Raw genomic sequence first — 24,422 nt, 5'->3', positions numbered from 1 at the left:
TGCTTTTGGTGCTTACCAATGCCTCCGTGCTACACAGTGTGGTACTATGCTCTCTCTAGGAAGTTTTTTTACTTCTTTTTTATTTTCTTAAATTATGAAAAGATGATAACACATTTACTAGAAACTTGGAAAATACAGAACAATGGTACATATAGTTCTACTGTATATTTCAATTATTTTTCAAGTAGATAAATTAAGATTTTTAGTTGGAGTTCAACATCAAGCTCTCAAAAATTAATAGAATAAATATACAGAGAAGTATAAGGATACAGTAGACCTGAAAAGCACTATGAACCAATTCAACATAAGACTTATAAAATTTTAGGAAGTCTTTCTTGATACTTCAGAGCACCCTGGACTTGCATTGTTTTGTAATTACTTGCACGAGCCTATATCTTCCAGCAAACTAGGCACCATGAAGGACAAGGAGAGTGCCTTATCTTTATCAGGAAGCCATCTACTATCAATACATGATGACATTTATTGGGCTCTGGCTATGTGCCAGCACTTTGAAGTACTTTACATGTAAAGGCCTCATTTAATCCTCATCCTAACCTCTCTGGATCTGAGTTTTTTCATCTGTAAAATGGAAGAAAGAATGGCCTCCTTAGAAAAGTGGAGGTGAGAATTCTGTCTACCTAGATGTAAGCATAAATGTCTCCTGCATTGCAGGCGGATTCTTTACCAACTGAGCCATGAGGGAAGAAGCCAGCATAGATGTAGACATGGACAAAAGTATTAATGAGTGCTCACACAAAAAATATGGAATTCAATTAAGCTTTGCTGAGCACAGTCATAAATAAATGAACCAACTGACTATGAAAGGGAAGAGAGATGGAGGGGTCCAAGATGACTCCTGGGGTTCAGCTTAAGTGACTAAGTGGAGGGTGGTGCCATTTCCTCTGGTGAGCAACTCTGAAACAAGTACACACAGTTAAGGCTGTTAAGTGAATGTCCCTGAGACTATGAACATCTCTTATCCAGTTTTGGGGCTTCTTATGTTCTGATCCAGGGATTAGAGAATAATAACTCCCCTAAACCATATAAAAAATTCCTGGTATTAATCAATTGGGGAAAAAGCAAGACCCGAGACAGAAAACTGGAATTTGGAAATCATGGGAAAGAGGACTCCCGTTCATCAATGAACTTCTTAATTTTTTGCATCTCAACCGAGTCTTAATTTTTAATCTAAGTTAGTGATCCTCCATGGCAAATGGTAGGAGGGCAGCAGTACTATGGTGACTCCACAGGACACAATGAAAACCATGTGTGTAGATACTATATAAGCCATGCCCCTGGGGTTGTCCAGCACCGAAGGATAACCCTGAGGACACCCATCGGAAGAAGAGGGTTAGGCATGGGGAGCCGGAAGACCTGAAACCCTGGGAGAAAGTAAGCCATATTATCTGCTTGTGAACTGATCACTAGTAACTATCTCACTATAGTTACTCCTGAACCTCCATCAAAGTTTTGTGTAAGCAGGAAAGGGGAAAAAATGCAATATCGGAACTCCTCTTATTAAAAATGAAACAAAACAAAACAAAAAAATGTCTATTTTTGGAAAGCATTTTTAACTGAGAGTGTTTGACTACAGAACATGTAATGATGCCACTGCTACCAATTTTAGCTAGATATGAGCGGTTTGTTTATTCAAAGAAGGAAATTGTTCTGTATAAGAAAGCAACAGACTTTAGAGTAAGGACTGGAAAAAAAATTTCTTGTTACATGAGCATTGTCTTTGGGAAGCTCTAAAGGAAAAATAGGGTGACTGAATAGCATTGGGAGCAGTGCTGGGGAGATGGGACAGGGAGAGAAAACTCTGTCACTAGGAAATGCCCTGTAGAGGAATGTGACGGGAAAACAGGACACTGAGATTTAGTAAACCATTTAAACCTATTTATGGTTCTGTTCTAAAATGTAAATTGCCCCCACTGCCATCACCCATCTGCATTTCCCCACCATACCTAACAGTGTACATTTTTGTATATAAAGTATATAAATTTGTATGGCTACAAGAGGTGTGCCAACCAGCAGTGAGTAATAGATAATCCAGGAGAAAAGGATTAAAGTGAGAGGGGACCATGAGGATGTAATCCTGCCCCATCCCCAATGGGAATCTCTGCAGAGCTTGGGGAGCATACTGAACTTCACACAGTCAAGGTACTAGGGACAACCAGAAGCAGACACTTGGGTTTCATGCATTTAGAGGAATCAGCCTGATCTCAGATGTGCCACAGGGAACTTTGAGCCTGAGTTCTAGAGGAGGAGGCAGCAGGGATTAGAGACAGCCCCTGGGGGAAGTGGGGCTCTCAGGAGACCAGAACTAAGGTTCAGTCTGGTTGCTTTCTGCAAAGTCATTGTTTGGGCTCCTGCTTTGACCTACTGTTCATGCCTCAAACTCCTCTCCCCCTTACCTTATGGGAGCCTTTCAGCTGCTCCTCCAAGTTGAAGACCAGGGTGGTGTGGGCACTGTGCTTCTCAATCAGCAGCTGCAGATTTCGCAGGGCATTCTGTATCCTGAAGACACCGTGTGCCAGTGAGTGGACCTGAGGGAGTGGAAGGAGATACAGGGGAGGGAATGGGGGTCACTCACCGCTGGGCCCTGTTCTTAATGTGCAGGGTCATCCATTGCTGCTGCAGTACGAAGGTGTCCAGGAAGTCCAGGAAGGTCTTGGGGGTGACGAGTGGCAATTCAGGGCACAGGTGCCCTTGGTAGCTGGCAGCCGAAAGGTGGATGAGAGCCATGGCTTTGGCCACGCTGGAAACTGAGGCCTGGATGTCTGGGAACCTCAAGGGGTCTGCAACAGGCATGGCTTTAGCCTAAACTTGTGAGCTTGTAGGGGAAGAAAGGAAAGGGACCCTCTCTCCTCGCTCAGGAAGGAGGGCAGAAAAGGTGAAGGGAAGCTCAACCAGGTTATAGAGAGAGACTGACCCAAGTAACAGTCCTCTTCAGAAGCTGGTCTAGATGGGGGGGGGCGAGGACAGGTAAAGAGGGCTCACCGTCATCAAGGGGTGGGCTCTGAGCACCCTTCAGGTGATGCTGGGCCACAGCGACCAGGGAGTCTTGGTCCCAGGGCTCGTAGCGGTCAGTGCTGGCAATGGCCAGCTGAAGGAGCCTCAGGAAGAGGGTGGAGGGTAGCTGTCCGTGGGCCTGGTCATCTCCGATCAGGATGAACATGTGCAGGTGGCTGCGCACCTGGTGGCAGAACCTGTGGGGCAGGAGCTCTGACACCGTCCTCCCCTCCGTCCCTGTTTGCCCGCCCAGGCCCCCACCCCAACCTGCCCCCTCAACCCTGCTCCTCTGTGCCCCCTCAGTAGCCCTGAAGTTTTGTGGGGGCCTTTGGCCTTCGGCCAGGATGGAGCCAGAGCAGAACGACCGCTGGCTTGGGGGTCTTGGCCTCACCTCTGCAGCAGTATTTCCTTCTTGATGTTCTGCTTGACAATAAGGCTGTCCCTGGGGAGATGTCCTTCAATGTTTTCCAGATCTGCCTCTGTGTATAGGTCAGGAAAACTGCCTGAGGTTGCCAGGGCCAGCAGGCGATGAAGGGTAGTATGGTCCACACCCTTCGGCACCAGCAGGGCCACCGGCTGGCCTAACATGCCAGCATGCCAGCTGACCTCCCTTAGACACCCGAGAATGGCGTCCTCTGATCCACACGGCAGACGGAAGAGGCGGGTCTGACAAATGCCGGCAGCCAGAGTGACGGCAGTACAGCGCCCAGTCCCCTGAGCCCCTGCGAGCAGGAGGCCATGCTGCCGGGGCCTGGCCAACACCCGGACCAGGCGGGCCACGTGCTGCGCCATCGAGTGGCACCGGGCAAGGTGGGGGCTCAGCCGCAGCTGAGCGGCTGAGGTGGCCAGCTGCTCCTCCAGGCTCGCCCACTGGCGTTCCAGGTACAAGTTGGAGCTCTCAGAGTTGGACTCTAGTATCAGTTCCTGACTGAAGACCAGGTCTGAGGGCTTCTCCTGCGGCCGGAGAAGCAGTATTGGGAGCAACAAGGGTGAGACCATGTCTTCTTGGGCTGCCTTCTGACACAAGTTCTTAGATTTATTCGGCTGGAGTTTGTAGCTGGAGATCCTTGTGCCTTCCTCCTGGCTTATCTTCTGACTCATGCCTCCCATGGTCATCTTCCTTACTGGTGCTAAGGGTGGTGCTGAATCATTGCACGGTGAGCCTGTGGTGACCGGAAGGTCGTACGGGGCCTCCTCCTCCTCCGTCTCACTCCCGCTGTTGCTCAGGTCCTCCCACTGAGCCAGCTCCCCTTCGGATTCCACTTCAGGCACCTTCTCTTCCTCCTCTTCCTCCTCCTCATAACCCTTGCCCAGGCTCTGGGGTGCCGGCCCACGGCAGAAGACGTTCTGAGCTACCTCTAGGAGCAGTCTGGCACAGAAGGAGCGTTCCTTGGGACTGTCCAGCCGGTCACAAAACGTTCTCTGTGCCTCATGCAACCAGAGGCGCATGATGTTGCGCGTGGCCATCATGATCATCAGGCGGGTGCCACGTAAGCCGGACACCCGGCGCAGGTGCTCCTGATGGTTGAGACAGTCCACAAAACCCCGGGAGCTCATCCTGAAGGGCAGCAGCTGCAGGCTGCCCAGAAGCTGGCTCACAGAGTGCATGGAGAAGCGGTAGTGTGGGCGGAGGGGTGAGGGCATAAAGCAGTTGCCCACTGCCTCCCAGGCCTCCAATGAGGCCCGAACCAGGGCTCTTGCTAGAACACTCTCCCGCTCCACAGAGGGGAAGCGCTCGAGCCAGGCCTGCATGCTGGGCATGTGCCTGCTCAGCAGCATGGCCTGGGTCACGCTGCCCAGGGCCAGCACTGTGAAGAGCCGAGAGAGGCGCGGGCACAGCGGCCGCTCGCAGAAGCCTGGCACCGTGGCAGTGGCCAGGAAGTTGACTCCAGGCTGCAGTGTCTGCAGCTCCAAGGTGCTGTGGGTATACACCGTACCGTCTATAGCCTGACGCAGAGTCTCCAACAGTGGCTGACAGCTCTTCTCTGGGTCTGGGGGCCATGAACAGAGAACACCCGCGTGAGGCCCAACGACAGTGTCACCCTGCTCCTCCTCTCCCTGCCTCTGTGGGTCTGCTCCTGGCGCACATGGGGTTCTGAGGAAGTTTATGCATCTGGGATGTTGGGGCTGGGTCAGGTCTGAGGACATTGTTCTCTTTCCCTAGAAGTGATTTTTTTTTTCTTCTTCCCCAAATCTTACCTCTAAGACCAATTACATATTCATTAACTGAAGGTTAGTGAACAGAAAGGTTTGGAAACCTGATCTGACCATAGTAGAGGGAAAAGTGTAGTCACCACAGTCAAAGATAATGGAGTTATATCTCATGCAGGCTTTTATAAAGTCAACTTTATTGAGAAATTATTTCTATAAAATAAAATGTACACATTGTAGATAGCTCAGTGAGTTCTGACAAATGTATATGCCCATGGAACCACGACCCCAATGATATTTAGGACACTTTCATCACCCCAGAAAGGTTCCTTCTGCCCCGCTGCAGTCAATCTCCTATCACACTGTCCCAGGAATTTCTATCTGATCTAATGTCTATCATTATGGATTAGCTTTGCCTATTCTAGAACTTCATACAAAGGGAATCATACAGTATGTGATTTACCACGTCTGGCCTCTTTCACTCAGCATGATTCTAAGATTCATCTATATTTTGCGTCTATCAGTAATGTGTTCTGTTTCATTGCTGAGTGATATTCCATTATGAAAATATCAGTTTGTTGATCCACTGACACTGATGTACTTTTATGTTGTTTTGAGGTTTTGACTATTCAGAATAATGCTGCTATGAACATACATGTGCAACTTTATTTGAGAACATACACGTGCTTTCATTTCACTTCAGTAAATACCTGTGAGCAGAACTGCTGGGTCATATAGTAAACATACATTTAATAGGGAAGAAACTGTCACACTTTTTTTCCCCCTATAGTTGTATCATTTGCTCCTACCAGCAAAGTGTGAGGGTTTCAGTTGCTCCATATTTCACAATTACTATCAGTCTTTCTACTTAAACTCTTTCTAGTAGGTGTGAAGTACTGTCTCACAGGTTTTACATTTGGAGTTCACTGATGCATAACCGTATCAAACACATTTTCATGTGCTATTCATCACTCATATATTTTTCTTTTGTAAAGTGTCTATTCAAGTTTTTTGTCCATTTTTTAAATGGAGTTTTTCTTACTGAGTTATAAGAGCTTTTTTATGTTTTCAAGGTACAGAGCTTTGTTAAATATATGTATCATGAATTTTTTCTATGGGTTCTTTTTTTCATTTTCTTAAGTGTCTCAAAGGGCATAGGTTTTAAATTTTGGTGAAATATAGTTGTATCCTAAGAAATCATTGCTTCTAGCCAAGTTCACACAATATTTTTTTAAGATTTATAGTTTTAATTTTCATACTTGTCTATAATCTATTTATAATTGATTTTTGTGAATGTTGTGAGGTAGGATTCAAGATTCTTTTTTTTTTCTTCACACATACATATAGCTCTTTCTACCCCAAGAACTGTACTTTCCCCAGTGAATTATCTTGGAACACTTGTTGCAATCTTTCAACACTTGTTGAAAACCAAATGACCATAAATGACCATATATCAGATTCATGATTCTGTTTCATTAGGCTGTATCCATGTCCTTATATCAATATTGGTATCTATTACTCCATTACTGTAACTGTGTATAGTAAGTCTTAAAATCACTAGTTTAAGTCCTCCAACTTTCTTATTTTTCAAAGTTGTTTTGGCCCTTCTAGGTCTTTTGCATTTCCATCTAAGTCTCAGAAAGAGTCTGTCAGTTTCAAAAAATAAAATAAAATAAAATAAAATAAAGATATAAAACAAAAAAAAACAAGACTTCCTAGTTTAGACTGGGACTGCATTGAATCCATGGATCAATTTGGGGAGAATAAGCACCTTAACACTGTTGATTCATCTGATCTAAGAACGTGATATATTTCTACACTTACTTAATTCTCTTTTATCTCAGCAGTATTTAGTAATTTTCAGTGTGTATCTTTCACTAAGTTTATTCCTAAATACTTTAAGCTTGTACATGATATTTTAAATGATACTTAAATTTTTTATTTCTGATTATTTGTCATTAGGATATAGAAATAATAATGATTTCAATAGATTGACTTTGTAGGCTGTGAGCCTGCTAAATTCACTTATTTATTCTAATAGTTTTGTAGCTTTGTTTTTGCTTTTGGTAGATCCTTAGGACTCTCCATGTAGTAAATCATCTATATGCTAGTAGAAATAGTATTACTTTGTCTTTTCTAATTTTAAAGGCTTTTCCTTCTTTCTCTTATTGTATTGATAGCAGTCTCTGTTCACTATTGAAAAGAAGTAGTGAGAGCAGACACTCTTGCCTTGTGACTGACCTTATGGAAAAAATGTTCAATATTTCACAATCAAGTATGTAACTAGCTATAGATTTCAATAGATGCCCTTCATCAAATTGAGAAAATTCCTTTCTATTCCTAGTTTGCTGAGAGTTGCCATAAATAGTGTTGAATTTTATCAAATGCTTTTTCTTTATCTACTAGGATGATCTTATACTTTTATCTGTTATTCTAATATCATGTATTACACCAATTGATTTTTGAATGTTGAGTCAACTTGCATTCTTGAGATATACCCCACTTGATGATAATGTGTTGCTGAATTTTACTTAATATCTCATGAGGATTTGTTTTGCATTTATATTTATGAAAGATCATGGCCTATAATTTATTTTCTTGAAATATCTTTCAGAACTTGGTATTAGGGTTTGGTGGCCTTATCAAATGAGTTGAAAAGTATTTACTCCATTTTCTGAAAAATTGTAGGTTTCCATTTTTTCCCTTAAATATTAGATATAATTGAACTGTACAATAACCACCCAGGACTGGGAATGTTTATTATTATGAATTCAAATTTTTAATAGATCTATAGGGTTATTCCTTTCCTATTCTTTTTCTTCTTGAGTCAGATTTTTATAAGGTGTGTTTTTCAAGGCATCTATCTGTTTCATCTGAATCACTAAATTTATTACTATAAGTTTTTCTAAAAAAAAAAAAGTTTTTCTATAATATTCCCTTGTTATTCTTTTTAATATCTTTAAAATAAAACTTCTTTCATTTCTGATATTGATAATTTATATTTTCCTATTTTATTTCTTGATTTGTGTTACTTGGGGATTCATCTTATTTACCTTTTTAAATTTTTGCTTTGCTGATATTTTCTATTGTTTGTGCTTTTTATTCTATTTCATTGATTGCTGGTCTGATCTTTATTATTTATCTCCTTCTAATTATTTTAACTTTCTTTTCTTTTCCTAGATTCTTAAACTGAAAATATAGATCACTGATTTCAAATTTTTCTTCTTTTCTAATCAGGCATTTCAAGCTGTAAACTCTCTGAGCACTGCTTTAACTACATTCCACAAATTTTGATGTGTTGTGTTTTCATTATTATTCAGTTCAAAATAGTTTCTAATTTCCCTTTGAGTTTCTTCATTTATGCATGAGTTATCTAGAAGTGGGCTGTTTAATTTCAAAAATTGGGGGATTTCTAGTATCTTACTGGTTTTTATTGCTACAGTCAGAGAAAATATTCTGTAAAAGTTAATCCTTTGAAATTTGTTGAGACTGATTTTATGCATAAAGTCTATCTTGGTGGATGTTCCATGTGCACTTGAAAAGAAAGTACATTTTGCAGTCAGTGGATATAATGTTCTCTAAATGTCAATATGGTCAATACTGCAAGGGATGCAAGGGACGAGATTATTCGGTGAGCATATGCAGATTGAGAAGATATTGAGAGTGGAACACTCAAGTCTGGTCTGTAGGTGTAGGTCTCAGAGTTGATAAATACAGCTAAGGATTTTACAGTCAAGAGAAAGGACGATGACTCCTTCCCTCCCGACTCCTCACCGGAAGCAGCCAGGTGGAGATCCTCCAGCAGGAAGAGGAGAAAACCTTTAGAATCCAGGTGCCGCCCAATCCATGGGCTGGCTTGTGATTGGCCCTGGACCGCCCGGCTCAGCAGGAGGCGAAGGTGGGTGGTTCTGACGGCGGGGTGAATGGGGCTGTTTATGTAAGGGTGCTGTGGCTCCACCAGTGCTTCCACGAAGGTTGTCTTCCCTGTTGCTGCCTCTCCAGCCAGCAGCACGGGGTGTCCCTCTGACAGAAGCAGGTCCACCACGTACAAGAGCCGCTCGGTCTGCAGGATGGGAGCAGGGCTTACTGTGGCAGCTCCTGGCTAGCAGAGTAATCTAGCTGAAAGTAAAGGTCTTAGGAGGCTTATATCAAAGCTGTATTTGCAGAACACTTCATGTATTCTTGCGATTTTAAAAATGGTTCAAGAAATGGGAGTAGGCAGTCCTTAGCTATGCCGAGGACATGTACACCCCAGGATATCTCTTTGAGCCCCAACACCAGCTTCGGCCCCACTGTCCTCACACCTGGGGAGAAGGGGAGAAGGTGCCCTGAGTTCCCTTGATGCGGCTGCCCAGGTATTGGCCAGTGAAGGGAACCAGTGTCCCATCTTCGGGGCACACATGTAGATCAAACACCGAGTCTGAGGGTGGCAGCTCAGAGTAGTTGGAGAGACAACTAATAGAATCCTTCAGGAAGGTGTCATAGAGGGGCCAGAGCCTGCTCAAATGAACATACAGGTGAGAGTGTCATATGTTTACAACAGTTCCGTTACACTCAGTTCCATACACTCACACACCCCACCCTTCTCCAACAATGGCGCCAGGGTCTGGACACCGATGGGTCGTCCCATTTCTGCCCTCTCCATCTCCCCCCTCCACCCCTGTAGATACCTGGAGGGAAGGTGGGCTCCAAAGCCCCAGATCACAGCAAAAAGAAAGCTGCTGATGGCCAGCAAGTGCTCCCTGTGCTTACTAGGCACGGCATCACTGTCAATCTGGTTCTGGTGCAGAGAGCTGGTTTTTGAGGCCTTGATGCTTCGAGCCACCATACACTTTGAACCATTATAGCTGAGGTCCTCTGTGAAGGTCACCATGGCCAGGAAAGGAGCCCCAGGAGGAAAAAAGAGGAGGGGGTGGGGAAAAACAGTAGAGGTTGGCTGTTACTTCTCACCTTCAGTTCGAAGACCCAAGTCCACTTAAGAACCTGGGCCACAAGCTCCAGCTTACATCCCCACTATCCTCCACACAGCTCTCAAATCAGTCCTGCCTTCACCTGGGACATGTGCCTTCTCCTCCTCATCTATGCGCAGGTGTGCGTTGAGCAGACAACGCAAGATGCGGGCCAGGCTGGTGACTTCAGCCACGCCTGGGCAAATGGGCCGCCGTCCGTGGACCTGCAGCAGAGAGCTAACACCCTGGCAGGTGAGGAACTGGAACGTGGCGGGCACCAACCCTTCAGCCAGGTGGCTGAGTTCAGTGACAGTCTGGGGCTGCAGGCGGTACTCACGGGGCAAGGCTGCCATCAGAACGCTCAGCATACCCTGCCAAGTCTGCTCCCCGCCACACCACACCAGGGCACAACGGCCCACCACTGTGGGGGCCATGCCTGTGGTATCTCCCACTTCCATCAGAAGAAAAGTACCTGGGGGTCGTGCGATTTGCTGACCATTGGGGAGGCTAAGCTGTGGGGGGTCACCTAGGAGGCAAGTGATAGGGTCCAGCCAGGAAGAACTGGAAGCTCCATCACATATTATCCAGTGATGAATCCCCACTGATTCCTGTACCTGCCCCCGTGGGCCCACAGTCCTACACCGACTGGCTTCACGCAGCAGCCTGGGGAAGACACCACTGTGCCAGCAGGGGCCCTCCAGCCATCCCAGGAACTCCTGAGGGCTGAGGACGCCTGGATACAGGTGAGTAATTTCCACAGGCTGGCAGCTCTGGGTTGTGGGGTCCTCCATGGCCGCCAGCCGATTCTGGATCTTAAATAAGCTCTGCCAACACGTGGTCTTGCCACTGCCTGCTGGGCCCAGGAGCAAAATGCCCGAGGCCTGGTCCAGGGCCTGGCTTAGTTGATCCAGGGACCCCAAAATATCAGGGCTGGGATGCAGGCCTCCCTGCCGTAACTCCTCCACCAGCAGTGACTTCCTCAGCCTGGGGGTTGCAGGCTCTGCCAGCACCTGGGAGGCAATGGGAAAGAGCCCACAGAGCAGCTTCTGGAGGTCCTGCAGGTGGGCCCCCTCCAGGAGGCTGAACAGTGGGGAGCGCAGCAGGGTGCGCAGCAGGGTGGCCTCCTCCACAGTGGCTAGGCTGCGGGACTGCTCGGGCTCGGGGTCCTCCTTGGTCACGTTCAGAGCCTGTATCGTGTCTTCCAGCACTTTCCTGAGGAGGGGTAGGCGGCAGGGCAGGGGCCCAGACACCAGCTCACGCTCTAGGGAGAAGAACTTGGATAGGCGGGTCGCGGTGCGGGGGGCATCCCGGATCCCTGCGCCCAGCAGGGTCAGCTCTGCGATTTGCTGCAGGTCAGGCAGGGTCAGCGCCACGGGCCGCAGCAGTTGGCGCAGGTTGGCGGGGATGGCAGGGCTCAGGGCCCGCAGCGTCAGGAGGCAGCCATAGCCAAGGCGCATGTCCACGTGATGTCTCTCAAAGAACCTGGTGCCGAGGAGCCAGGGGTGGGTGGGGTTGACGGTGCTGGTACTTCGGGAAGCTTCCTGGTACAGCGGGGCATAGAGGTGGTGCAGTTTGGCCAAGCGCTGGCCCAGGGCAGAGAGCAAGCCGAGGGGCAAGTGCTGAGCTGCTTCTAACAGCAGCCAGGCTCCTCCCTGCAGGGCACCATTCAAGTAGTTGCTCAGGCTGCGGGCCTCCATCTGTGGCAAGCAGGGCATCACCACCAGCTGGCGCCCCAGGGCCTGGGCCAGGCTCTTTACTATGGCTGCCTTGCCCACACCACGGGGGCCCAACAGGGTCCCGCAGGCCACCTCTTCCAGGGCTAATAACAGAGCGAGGGCTGGCCGCTCGGGCAGCAGGCTGGGTAGGGACCCCAGTCGGGGACCCAGGTACTCATAATTGTATAGGAAAGACCGACCCAGCACATCTATCCAGCATGCAGCTGGGGCCGGAAAAGTCTCAGTAGACACAACAGTCTTGAGACTCTGCAGGGGGCTTTGGGGAGCAGTGTGAGGGGAACCCAGGTGATACTTGAGTTGGCGGACCCAGTGGAAGTCTGTCAGTCCACTGACCTGGTGCTCTTGCAGCAGCTGGGCAATGTCCCGGTGGGTTACCGCCATGACTAGCAGGGCACTTAGCAGGCTGGTCTGGCGGACAGAGGGCAGGGACTGCTCACCCTGAGAGTACCTCTGGGCCTGAAGAAAATGCACCAGTACCTCTAGCTTGCGCACATGCATGGGGACCATGGCCAGGGTCCTCCCTTCAAGCAGAGCCTCCTCCATGCTGGCCCGCCATACCACCTCCTCCGCCACCAGCACACACTGCCATGGGAAGGCCTGGACTAAGTCCAGCCAGTGCTGGACATACATCTTCAGGGGTAACTGGGTTTCCTGGGGCAACTGGTTTTCCTGCTTGAAGGCCTTGTCTAGGGACGGGCCCAGAGCAAGACGGGCAGCCACGCAGTCCTGCAGCTTGTGCACCAGTACCAAACGCAGACTCACCTCCAGGGAGGCCAGCCACTTGGGGAGATCAGGATGCAGAGGAAGGGACCCCTGCAGCTTCACCTCCTCCCCACCCCTGCCGAAGACCGCGAGCGCCTCCACCTGAGTCTGTATGCTTGGGCTTGACTCCGGGTCATCCGTGCCTTTTGCAGTTTCACTGGACTTGAAGCTCACGGCGTGCACATGAGGAAAGCAGCGTCGTGCCCACAGCTGGGCCTCGCAGGACTCCAGTGGGGCAGCCAGCAGGGCCACGAGCTCACTATCGCTGAGGAAGAAGAGGCGGGGGAAGTGGGCACGCACGGCATAGAGCACACTCTCCAGCTCCATGATGATGCCCTTCAGGTCCATGGAACCCTGCTGCAGCAGTTGTTGCAGCTGCTGGCCTTGGAAGAGAGGGTTCCGCTTGGCACTGGGCACTATGAGTGACATAACCAGGGGATCAGCTACAGAGATCTGCATCAGGGTCCGATACTGCTCATCCATGGCCTCGAAACGGGTGCTCTGTGGTGAGAGAGGGCGAGGGTGAGGGCAGCGCCCCCACCCTGACCCAGAGCCCTGCTGTTCGGCAGCACTGATCCACCCTGCCACACCCACTTCCCTACCAGCTCAGGACTGGGAAACTGGATTTTCATCTCATACAGAACTTTATTTAGGAAGATCCACTTCTGCTGGAAAGTCACCCACACCTGCAGCAGGGCACCTGTGAGGGCAGTCAGGAGAACAATGGAGGGAGACTAGGGTTCTAGCTTCTGCAAGAGGGACCAGCCTCCTCCTGCCCTCTTGGGATGCCCTACCCCCAAAAACTGCTTAGTAGGACCCCGGGACCTTGCACGAAGGAGAGAAAACCTGCAACGTGAATAAAGACCTGGTCACTTTAGCCCAAGAAGTGGCTCTGAAGGTGGTGCTAACTCTGTCTTCCCCAACCCAGCAGCTCTCTCCCCAGCCTTCTGGGTCCTCTCCCGTCAGGTCCCACCTATCAGCCCAGCTAGAGGCCTGCACTCACTCAGGCCATGCATGATGGTCACCCACTCCAGAGCAATTCTGTTTAAGTTTCCTGACTTCTGGATGGCCAGGATCTTGAACAACACCTGAAGGCTTTCATGGATAGAGTCCTGCAGGCTGCTGTAATCTAAGGAAGAGTGGACTTGAGCTGAGCTAGCAGTCAGATGAGGCAAGGGCATAGGCGACTGATACCCAAAACACACTGAAATGCACAGATCTCAAACTATTCTCTGGAAGATACAAACATGTTTTCTTCCACTAGTTGAACCATATGCTCACCAACAGAGTGTGTTTGCAAAACTGTTTATGTGAGTTCTGTTTATTATGTGAGTTATATTTTAATTATAGAATTTAATCTAGTATTATGTTAATCAATGAAATGCGGGTGGGGAAAGAGTTGCTGGTTCTATAAAAACTATGGAAGCCTCCAGAAGTAAACTATTAAAAAATAAAGGCATGATGTTAAATTAGGTATGCATGCTGTTGCTTTAGTTTGTCCAGCTCTTTGCAACCCTATGGACTGTAGCCTGCCAGGCTCCTCTGTCCAAGGGATTCTCCAGGCGAGAATACTGGAGTGGGTTGCCATGCCCTCCTCTAGAAGATCTTCCCAACTCAGGGATTGAACCCACATCTCTTTATGTCTCCTACACTGCAGGCGGATTTTGTTTTACCACTAGCACCACCTGGGAAGCCCAAATTAGATATAGACAAGTCAATTTTTTAAAACTGTGAAATTATAATAAAACTCTAGAAAAATTCTGGACTCAGATAGCTTCATAAGTGTCTTCGTGTCACTTCTCAACTTTCAGAAATGGAAAGTGGAAAAGTATTAATACTACAAAGGCAGTGAGGAACCTCTATCAGTTGGCTGCAAATCAAAGAAAAGCTCTTGTCCTTAGATTAAAAGGTTAGTAAATAAATGTACTTTATATGATTTAAGCTAAAATAAAAATCTTAGGCCGTGTATGCATATTTATGATTGACTGCCCTATTTAATGAACTTTTTGAATCCTCTGGCTGGGTTTTAATTAGACTGGATAAGAGGATTTCTCCTTTACTGGCAGTTCCCTAATTATACCATTTTGGGTGCCTGGACATACACTGCTCCCTCTGTCCGGCAAGCCCTTCTGCCCTTGCATGTTTAGCAAACTTGTACTCCTTCAGAAGTCAGTGTGAGGCCTTTTCTTAAGGAAATGGAAGATTTCTCTCAGTCTCCTGCTCATTTCAAGTTGCTCCTCCTTCTGATGGCTCAGTGGTAAAGAATCTGCCTGCCAAGCAGGAGACCTGGGTTCGAGCCCTGGGTTGGGAAGATCCCCTGGAGAAGGGACCAGCTACCCACTCCAGAATTCTGGCCTGGAGAATTCCATGGACTGTACACTCCATGGGGTCGCAAAGAGTCAGACACGACTGAGCAACTTTCACTTCCACTTTTTCACTGCTCCATCTCACACCTGTCTTTGTTCTCTTGTCCCTGTCTGGGAGTTCACAAGAGATAGGACTTTGGTCTGATAATCTCAAGAGTCTCCTGAATTTGGCTCAAAAGAGGCAGGTTTGATGAGGGGAGGGCAAAGGAATGAATGAGCTGGTGCAGTCTAGAGAACACAGCATTGAACACTGGGGAAATGTGACCATAAATAGGGGAGACCTTTGCTGAAGAAGCCAGACATTGGGCAGGAGAGAGGGAGTGAGGGGCTCCCAAGAAGATTAAGACTGTGTGGGAGCTGCATGGAAGATATGTCTCAGAACAGATGAATGGCTCAGGCTGTCCAGGAGGGCAGGGGCCCTGGCTAGAGAAGCCAGGTCCGGCAGAGCTTGGTGGATGAATATGGCCCTCACCCTGTCCTGCTGTGTCTGGGCCCTAAGGGCTGGGCCTCACCTGAGAGAATGAAGGTGCCGCTGTCCTTGCCCACTACCTGCCACTGGGGGCTGCGGGACGCTTGCCTCTTGGAGCGCTCAGAGACTGGGGACTCGTAGGGCACGTGCAGGATGAAGTTGAGCAGTCGCAGCTGGCGTGCTTCCCAGGCCCGCCGCAGCCGCAGGAGCGCCTCGTGGGCATGATTCCGTATGTTTTCAGTCCTCCAGAGCTGGAAGAGCCGGGACTTAGGAGTCGAGACTGGGGGATGGCTCAGGGGATAGCCCTGGAGCTTGGACTCGAGGGCCAGGGCTCAGGAGAGTGTGGGTCTCAGAGAGGGAGAGCGGGGTCATTGGCTTCAAAGGCAAGCCACGAGCATCACACTGTGACCTAGGGCTGCTGCCCTGAAACCCACTCTTTTGCAAAGCTCTGGCTGAGCAGACAATACCTCAATCAACTCATGCTCTTTGGGGACAGGGTAAGTGTTGGGGGACATCTGCCATCCTGTGTGCCCACCACTTTGGGGCTGCCACCCACTTCCTTCCCCTGTAGAGGAGGGACATACTCTCAGTCATGGAGAGTCTGGAACCACCCATCAGATCCCCATACTCCCCAGGCAGGCAAGCAATCTCAACCCCCTCCCCACAGACCAATATCTGCTGTCCCCCTTGTCTCAAGGGGCTGCTGGATCTTAACTGGCTCTACTGGAGCTTAGCAAACAGGCCTTGGGCTTGAACCCCTCCTCAGTGGGGTTGTGGGGGAAGGCTCACCTGATTGATTCGATCTGTAAATTCCAGCAGCGGACAAGAGAGCAGCTGGCCCACGGTTAGGTGCTCTATGCTGGAGAGACTGCTTAGCCCTAAGGCTGGAGGTGGAGGGACAGCAAGTCAAAGCAATACTCGGTCTTTGGCAGAGCCCAGCCTAGCCCAGCTCAGACAGAACATCTCAAAGTATGACATAGAGGCAGGGGCCCAGAACCTGAGGTCCAGAGCACAATTCAGACTCCAGAACTAAGACTCCAGCCTAAGTCCAGCCCTGGGCAGCAGAGAGGCTCCACGGGGTAGCGTGGGAGGTTAAACATATTTGTCTCAGTGAGGGGAAGGAGACTGTGGTCCATGGGGAAAGGTCAGGGCAGCCCAGGGAAGAAAGATGCTTCCCCAAAAAAGCCATAGAGAAGTGAGTTGTCCCATTGTTCTAACCCTATGTCCTTCCCTCCCCCCGCCCTCTGACTCTATCCAAACCCACCTCGCAGGAGTGCTTGGCAGTTGAGATTCTGCACCTGGAGGCTGCCCAGCTTGGTCAGCAGGGGAAGGAGGCTGCGGAATTCCTCCAGCATGCGCATGCAGCGCTGCAGAACTGGGCTATGCAGCCCCAGGGTCGCGCTCACCCGGGCCGCCTCTGTCAGCCAGCCGTCTGTCTTCTCCTGGGCCAGAGCCAGGTTGAACTGTAGGGGGAGAGGCACACTGGCAGCTGGAGACCCTCCCACCCCCACCCCCGGAGATGCTTCACCCCCAGGCAGGGGCTCCAAGGAGGGCCTCAGCACCTTGGCAAAAGCCATGCACTTCCATTCACTGATGTTTTCCGAGATGACTCGGTACAGGTGCCAGATGTGCTGCTGCTGCACGATGGGGCGGGTCCCACAGACTGGCAAGGGCACAGGACTCTCGTCCCCTGTGGGATAGGCCCGGGGGTCGGGGGGGCATGATCAGTCAAGATCCCATGATGACAGAAGGGAGGGTCCTGAAAGTGCAGGGGACGAGGTGGGGGTGGGGATGGTGTCCAAAGCTGTTGAGTACAATAAACCAAGGGAGAGTTAGTCCAGGGAAAGAAACTCTAGGAAAACGTGATAGGGATGAAAGGGAAGGCATCTTCTTCTACTGATTAGAGTTCATCTCACTTATGCCACTTCAGCCACAGCACCCTTCACATATTGCTCAGATACACCAGCCCTGCTCCCTCTTGCTGAGGGCCTTTGACTGGCAGCTCATTCTTTCTGGAACACTCTCCTCTAGAGAACTATATGGCTCACTCCCTCACCACCTTCGAGTCCTTGATCAAACGTCAGTTTCTGAATGAGACCTAGGCAGTGTCCCCCCATTAAGAACTGCTTTCCACCCTCCCTGACATTCTTGACTCCTCTTAATCCCAAGGACAGAGGAGCCAATTTTTTGACTTCAGAATCCAATGTTTAGCCAAGCTGTGATATAAGGGCATTATACAGTCATTCTTAGTCATAAGTAGCTTAGAAATTCTAACACCTCCAGCTCCCTTCTTAGAAAAAACAATTACTCAAAGAGTTACTGCAGCCATCCAAAGAAGTGACAAAAACTAAAAGGTGTGGTATTTTTAAAACTGGAAGTGCCTAAACAAAAACCATTCAACCTTAGATATCAAAATAGTTGTTAACATGGTTATAGAACAAAACAAACGTCAAAGGTAGCAAGTAAAATAAAAGACACAGAATGGAAAATAAACAGTAGCACTAACGGTCTAGATCTAAGATCCTAGATTGTTGTATTAATAATAAAAACTGGGAGTTTGGTGAAGAAACAGGGGTGGCAAAAGGAAATAAAACCAATGCTGTGCAGTTTTCCGGGTGAGACCCCACAAGACCAGAGTCCCTACTCTACTTTTCCACAAACATCCCAACCACTAGCAGGAAAGGCCAAAGTCTGTGGTCTGCATCAACTAGAGCATGGGATGAGGGCCCCCCAGTACTTGACCAAAGGAGAAGTCCCTTGTTTTAGGATGGTCCCAGAGTGTCTTCTCCCTGGGATTGGGGACCTCACAGTCAGAGATGGTAACAGTTGGCTAAGAGTCAACTCAGAGGCAACGTGCCCTTGCAAGGGATACAAGTGAGCGACAGAAGTGACTGCACCTGAGAAAAGAACCTGCAGCCTACAAAGTCCTTCCCGTGCAGGAGGGAACCAGCCTAGCCGCATGCTGCACAGAAGGGCCAAGACCAGGAGTTCTGTCCGGGTTTCCTCCTCGGGGCCAGGGGAGCCCTCAGCAGCCACCTCTCTCCACCACACTGGTTGGAAGCAGTGGCCATGGAGCGTCCACACCCGTTCTCATCTGGGACCTGCTGCCTGCTGTAGGCCTGAGTTGAACAGGGCTACACAAAGGCTAAGGACTACGACGAGAACACATTTACATTTCTCTGCACAGGCTTTTAGCCCTCAGACCCCATCACATTCTGATGGAGCACTCACCTATTTGCCTTCTCCTCCACACCATGAGCTCCCATCTAAGCACAACGCTTATCCCCACCCTAAGCACAACACTTGACATACCCAATGGATTTAGATTTTGTCCTGCAATCTTTGCATATAAAAGAGACTAAAATGAAGGTATGTGATCCCTAAGACCTGCTTAGGATCACCCAGGACACAACCCAGGATCACACCACCCAGGATCATGCCACCCAGGATCACACCACCCAAGGGTGGTGGTGGCAGAGGGGGAGGGATCCTGGGTACCAGTGAAGGTGGTATAGGCATGGTGCAGGTCACAGAGGCTGCTGACTGTGTTCTGGTACTGACGCTCCAGGGAGATAAGCTGGCGCTCGGTGCTTCTCTGCTCCTGTGCAGGGTCCATGAACGGACCAGACAGGGCCTTCTCAATCAGGCCCTCCAGCTCCGCCAGTGCCGCGGCCATCAGCTGCTGCAGCTTGGGCACGATGGCATGCTGCTTGCTGAGCAGGAACTCTGAGGCCTGGCTTTTCTCATACTGGAATGACTCCCACGTGTCCATAAGCTGAGTGGTAGGCAGAGGGCGGTCAAGCAGAGGTGGTGGTGGTGCGGAGTGGGGAGGAGCAGCGGGAGGGGCAGAGGAGATGCCTTCTCACCGAGATGTCCAGTGCCTCATTCTCAGCACTGAAGAGGCCAAAGTGGTTGCGGATGAGCTCATAGAGGGACCGTGTGTATTCCATTTGCTCCTCCAGCTCAGCGTACCGCTCGTTGGCCTCATTCAGCTGCGGGGATGACAGCATGAGACCAGCAACCACACAGCTCTGTGCACCTCTCTGCACCCATCCTGAGGGGCACCCCCTCCTGCTAGAGGCTCCAGGTCCCAGCAGTTGCCTTTTAACCCACCGAGATCAGGGCAGTCCGGGATCAGATCCCCATCTGACCGAGATCTCCCTGAAGACAGCACAGCTCCTCCCCCATCAAGTCATTGCCCTGAAGACAGGGCAGTGGATCTCTACTTAAGCATGCAGAGAGCAGAACCATCTCTGGAGGCAGGACTGTCGCTCTCTCATCACATCAGGGCCTCCCCATTTCATGAGGATACTGAGGGCCATGTGAACAGGGTGAGAACTGGCCGGGGCAGGTCACACAGGTGAATGCAGTTTAAGGGTATCGAGCCCCATTGGGAGCTCAGGGAGTGTGCTTGGCACGTGAGTGGGGTGGCCCTGGGTAAGCTGGGGATGCAGGATTGGGAGCGCCTACCTTCTGGGAGCACCATGCGATGGAGTGGATGTCTGAGTTGATGGTCTGGAAGGCCTTCATGAAGCCTGTGAGCTCTGTTATGAGCTGCTGACTGCGGCTCTGGCATTCATTCTGCACCTGTTCAAGGATGGCCTTCCTGATGTTTACCAGCCGGGATTCTGAAGACAGGAGAGAGCGAGGCGTGAGGGGCTGCAGCGCCCAGGGAGCATCCAGGGGAGGCTGGCGTGAGAGCAGGCTGAAGGGGAAACCAGAGCACGAACTGGTTCCCTCAGCCACTGAACACAGCCTGGACCCCTGCCTGGTGTCACTAGCGGCAGCTCACTGGGGCCTGTGCTGGGCACCAGCAGACAAGGGCGACGAGTGAGACAGGAAGGTTCTCACCCACAGAAGCTCACAATATGGCAGCAGAGACAAACACATAAATGGACAATCACACAACAGTGCAATAAATGCTCTTCAGCCAGCCCTCAACCTGGCTCAGTGAAGAGGGAGGAAGCCTGACGAGTCTGCGGAAGGCGTCCTCAGGGAAGGGGGCCCTGGAGCTGACTGTACTATGTGGTCAAGGCTCCCAGGGGCACACCCAGTGGATGAAAGCATGTGCAAAGGCAAGGGAATGCCATGGCCATGAGAAGCAGAATGCCAACCACAGATAAACAGTTTCTGAGGAGTCTTACTGCATCTGCTCTAGCAGAAGAAGGCCTAAGAAGAGTGTGCACTTGGCCTTTTGTTTTTTAAGGATTAAAGGAAAGAAGCTGTCAGGTGGACTTGTGGCCGAAAGATAATCTTGGAAGCTGGCTTTGGTGATATGAACAAGTCTACTGTAGCCAAGGACAGGAATAATACCAATATGATGGCTCATATGGTAAAGCAAGGATTCAAATTCTGGAAGCTTGGCTCCATCTTGTTATATTTTATGCTTTGAAGGGTTAAAAGTAAATTGACTCAAATTTCATGAGCACCTCTGCAACTGGAAAGTAAGATAGCAAGTTCCAGGGGCATATAATTGAGACATACAAGGAATGGATCCAATGGGGCTTTGAAGAAAGTAACCAATAGGAATTTGCACCAAGAGCTGAAACTGAGAAAACCGAGATGAGGGAACCTCTAAGGGGTACTCAAGGTTGAGCAGAACACAAAGATGTCAACTTATAATTTTCCAAACTGTACCACTGGCCTCTGACAGTAGCTAGACCATTGCAATGGTGCTGCTTTCTGATCAGCAGCACCAGGCTGGTGAAGACCAAGAGCTCAACAATGACACCGTGTGGTAAGAAGGAGCAGTGGACTGATAAAATACCAGGGTTCCTCGGGGTTGCAAGTTGGAGATGGAGGGGGAAATCCATTTGAGAGTTACTTAGGAGGCAGAAGAATGGAAAGGATTTGGTGACAGGTTGGATGTTGTGGAGTTAAGGAGATGGGTGAGAAAAGTACGAACTCAAATTTCTGTTGAGGCCAACTCATTATCATTCTCTATTAAAGGGAGCCCAGATAGAAGAGGAGCAAAGTGACAGGATAAATACATAAAACTAGAAGGATGAAAGTGGACAGAAGGGAACAAGGTGAAATGAAAAAAAAAAAAATTAAGCATTTGCTGCATGCCATACTCAATGCTAGGAATATTGCAAATAGTATCTCATTTAATCCTCCTTCCCATAACCCAGTGAGTGGCTACATTATGTCCCTGTTACAAATAAAGAAACTGAAGCTCAGTGATATGAAGTCACGCAAACCAGTAAAAAACAGAACCACAGTTCTGAACCCAGCGCTTTTCTCTCTCCATCTGTTCCTCTTAAAGAGGTCAGCTGACCGTTGAGTAAGGACAAAGAAGTCAACAAATTAGAAAGAACACCGACTTCCTGAGCAAGAGTGGAGCAAAGCCCGCAGCAACCAGGGTCAGAAAGAAAGCAGGCCAGTCACAGGCCCTCCTGCTTCTGCCTGGCCAGCCTGAACCCTCTGAACATTTGGGAGGGAGGGTGGGGATAGGGGTAGGGAGTTCTGTCACCTCGGAGATACCTAAGGAGGCCTGTGCTTTCATCTGTGGAGGGGCAAAGGCAGGGAGAGCTAGGCAAGCAATCACTTTGAGGCCCAGCTCCAAGGACTCCCACCTTCACAAACCAAGCAGGCCTAGAGGGCATGGGTCTCAAAGTACCTAGTCTCTGCAGGAAGCAGACACTGCCATCTGGGGGTGTTAGGTCACAAAATAGATCAAACTCTCAATTTCCTAGAGGAACCAGCTTCCCAATCTCCTGTGTTCTGTGTCTCTCCACAGCCATCTCCTGGGTGGAGGCACTTAGCCCGCAAACAGAAGTGTGAGACACGCAGCCCGTAGGAAGGGAAGAAGAGAAAAGAGGAACGAGGCTACATCTTAAACCAGACTTCTCAGAGATCCAGGGAGATCAACAACTGGGCCTTGGCCTCGTGCAGGTAGGTAGACACCTGAAGCGGGAAACTGAGATGGGCTGAGCGGGAATAGAAGGCACAGTGGGCCTGAGTTCCACTTGCCAGGTAATCGCTTTGGGGAGATGACCCTCTTGCAGGGTGCCCTTATACTCAGTGACATGAGACAGTCACAGCAGAGCAGAAACCAGGGTGTGATGTGATGTGGCAGAAAGAGGAGCAAATATAATGTTCCCAAGATCCCACAGCTCCCAGACGGCAGTGGACACAGGGGACAGTGGAGAGTTGATAACCAGCAGACCCGGATGGTGTTCCTGGGTTGAGAGGCAAGGGGCCCCCTTCAGCAGAAGCTATGGGGGTGGCCAGCCTAGGACAAAGACTGGATGAAGGGTTCACTAAAACCCCAAGGACATGTGGTGTCAGCAGGAGCCAATGCAGAGCCAGGGCAGCAAGGGCAGACACTCTGGGCTCCTACCAGCCGAGAGAACACATGCCAGCTACCCCAGCTCTGACACAGCTGCGCCGGAAGCAAAGGTCAGAAGGAGGGCAGAGACCTCAGGGAAGTCAAAAGAAGTCAGCCAAGGAGAGCACACGGCCCCAAAGTCCTCTCCAACACCAGGTGCCGCCCTGGGGAGGAAAATTAGCTGAGGACACTTGAGAAACAGAACCACCCAGAACTTTAGTATGAATTTTGAATTGATCAATTACCCCAGATAGACTGAATTAGACCAAAAGTCCTACTTTAAATGAAAAGAAAAAAAGTGTTCACTTTCAATTGGAATACAGTTGTCCCTAGGGGAACTGGTTCTAGGACCCCTGAGGATACCAAAATCCACACATGCTCAGTTCCCTTATAAAGGCATTCCTGGGCATACACACCGAGGAAACCAGATCTGAAAGAGACACGTGCACCCCAATGTTCATCGCAGCACTGTTTATAATAGCCAGGACATGGAAGCAACCTAGATGCCCATCAGCAGACGAATGGATAAGAAAGCTGTGGTACATATACACAATGGAATTACTCAGCCATTAAAAAGAACACATTTGAATCAGTTCTAATGAGATGGATGAAACTGGACAGAGTGAAGTAAGTCAGAAAGATAAATACCAACACAGTATACTAATGCATATATATGGAATTTAGAAAGATGGTAACGATAACCCTATATGCAAGACAGAAAAAGAGACACAGATGTATAGAACAGACTTTTGGACTCTATGGGAGAAGGCGAGGGTGGGATGATCTGAGAGACTAGCATCGAAACATGTATATTATCAAGTGTGAAACAGATCGCTAGCCCAGGTTGGATGCAGGAGACAAGTGCTCAGGGCTGGGCACTGGGATGACCCAGAGGGATGGGGTGGGGAGGGAGGTGGGAGGGGGTTCAGGATGGGGAACACATGTAAATCCGTGGCAGATTCATGTCAATGTATGGCAAAAACCACTATAATACTGTAAAGTAATTAGCCTCCAACTAATAAAAATAAATGAAAAATAAATAAATAAAGTGGCATAGTATTTGCACATAACCTATACATGTCCCCCTGCGTACTTTAAATCATCTCCATGCTGTGTGCTAAGTTAAGTCACTTCAGTCATGTCTGACTCTGTGCGACCCTATGGAATGTAGCCCATCAGGCTCCTCTGTCCATGGGACTCTCCAGGCAAGATTACTGGATTGGGTTGTCATGCCCTCCCCCAGGAGATCTTCCCAATCCAGGGATTGAGTCTGTGTCTCTTATGTCTTATGTCTTCATTGGTAGGCAGATTCTTTACCACTAGTGCCATGTGCGAAGCCCCTTAAATCATCTCTAGTTTACTTATAACACCTAAAACGATGTAAATGCTATGTAAATAGTTGTAAATACAGTGTAAATGCTACATAAACAGTTGTCGGTTCAAGTTTTGCTTTTTTGGGACTTTCTGGAATTTTACCCACAGACACAGAACATACAGATACGGAGGGCCAACTGTCTGTTCTTTCACCATCAGCAGAATTTAAGGCTACATAACAAGCCAAGATCAGTTAAAGAGAGTAACTTTTTATACATGCAAATCGTGGTGTCAATTTTGACTGCTACATGTGGAGAAAGGGCACCCCTGATT

At 49.1% G+C, this 24,422-nt stretch overlaps 1 protein-coding gene across 1 annotated transcript in view; it reads right to left on the bottom strand.

Moving 5' to 3' along the window:
* The window catches only part of DNHD1 (dynein heavy chain domain 1), a 61,348-nt gene that overhangs the window by 14,049 nt on the left and 22,877 nt on the right, over positions 1-24,422 (bottom strand). Inside the window, 17 exon segments of the mRNA XM_065946081.1 lie at positions 2,415-2,517; positions 2,594-2,798; positions 3,001-3,209; positions 3,404-5,003; positions 8,938-9,226; positions 9,468-9,660; positions 9,834-10,020; positions 10,216-13,111; positions 13,213-13,310; positions 13,614-13,739; positions 15,489-15,696; positions 16,235-16,329; positions 16,710-16,908; positions 17,008-17,135; positions 18,944-19,299; positions 19,301-19,437; positions 19,916-20,073. Of these exon segments, the coding sequence (XP_065802153.1) occupies positions 2,415-2,517; positions 2,594-2,798; positions 3,001-3,209; positions 3,404-5,003; positions 8,938-9,226; positions 9,468-9,660; positions 9,834-10,020; positions 10,216-13,111; positions 13,213-13,310; positions 13,614-13,739; positions 15,489-15,696; positions 16,235-16,329; positions 16,710-16,908; positions 17,008-17,135; positions 18,944-19,299; positions 19,301-19,437; positions 19,916-20,073 (7,187 nt within the window).

Source organism: Muntiacus reevesi, chromosome 9, assembly GCF_963930625.1.
Source record: "Muntiacus reevesi chromosome 9, mMunRee1.1, whole genome shotgun sequence".
Taxonomy (NCBI): Eukaryota; Metazoa; Chordata; class Mammalia; order Artiodactyla; family Cervidae; genus Muntiacus; species Muntiacus reevesi.
The sequence above is the reverse complement of the archived record's forward strand: the minus strand, read 5'-3'. Positions and strand labels throughout refer to the sequence as shown.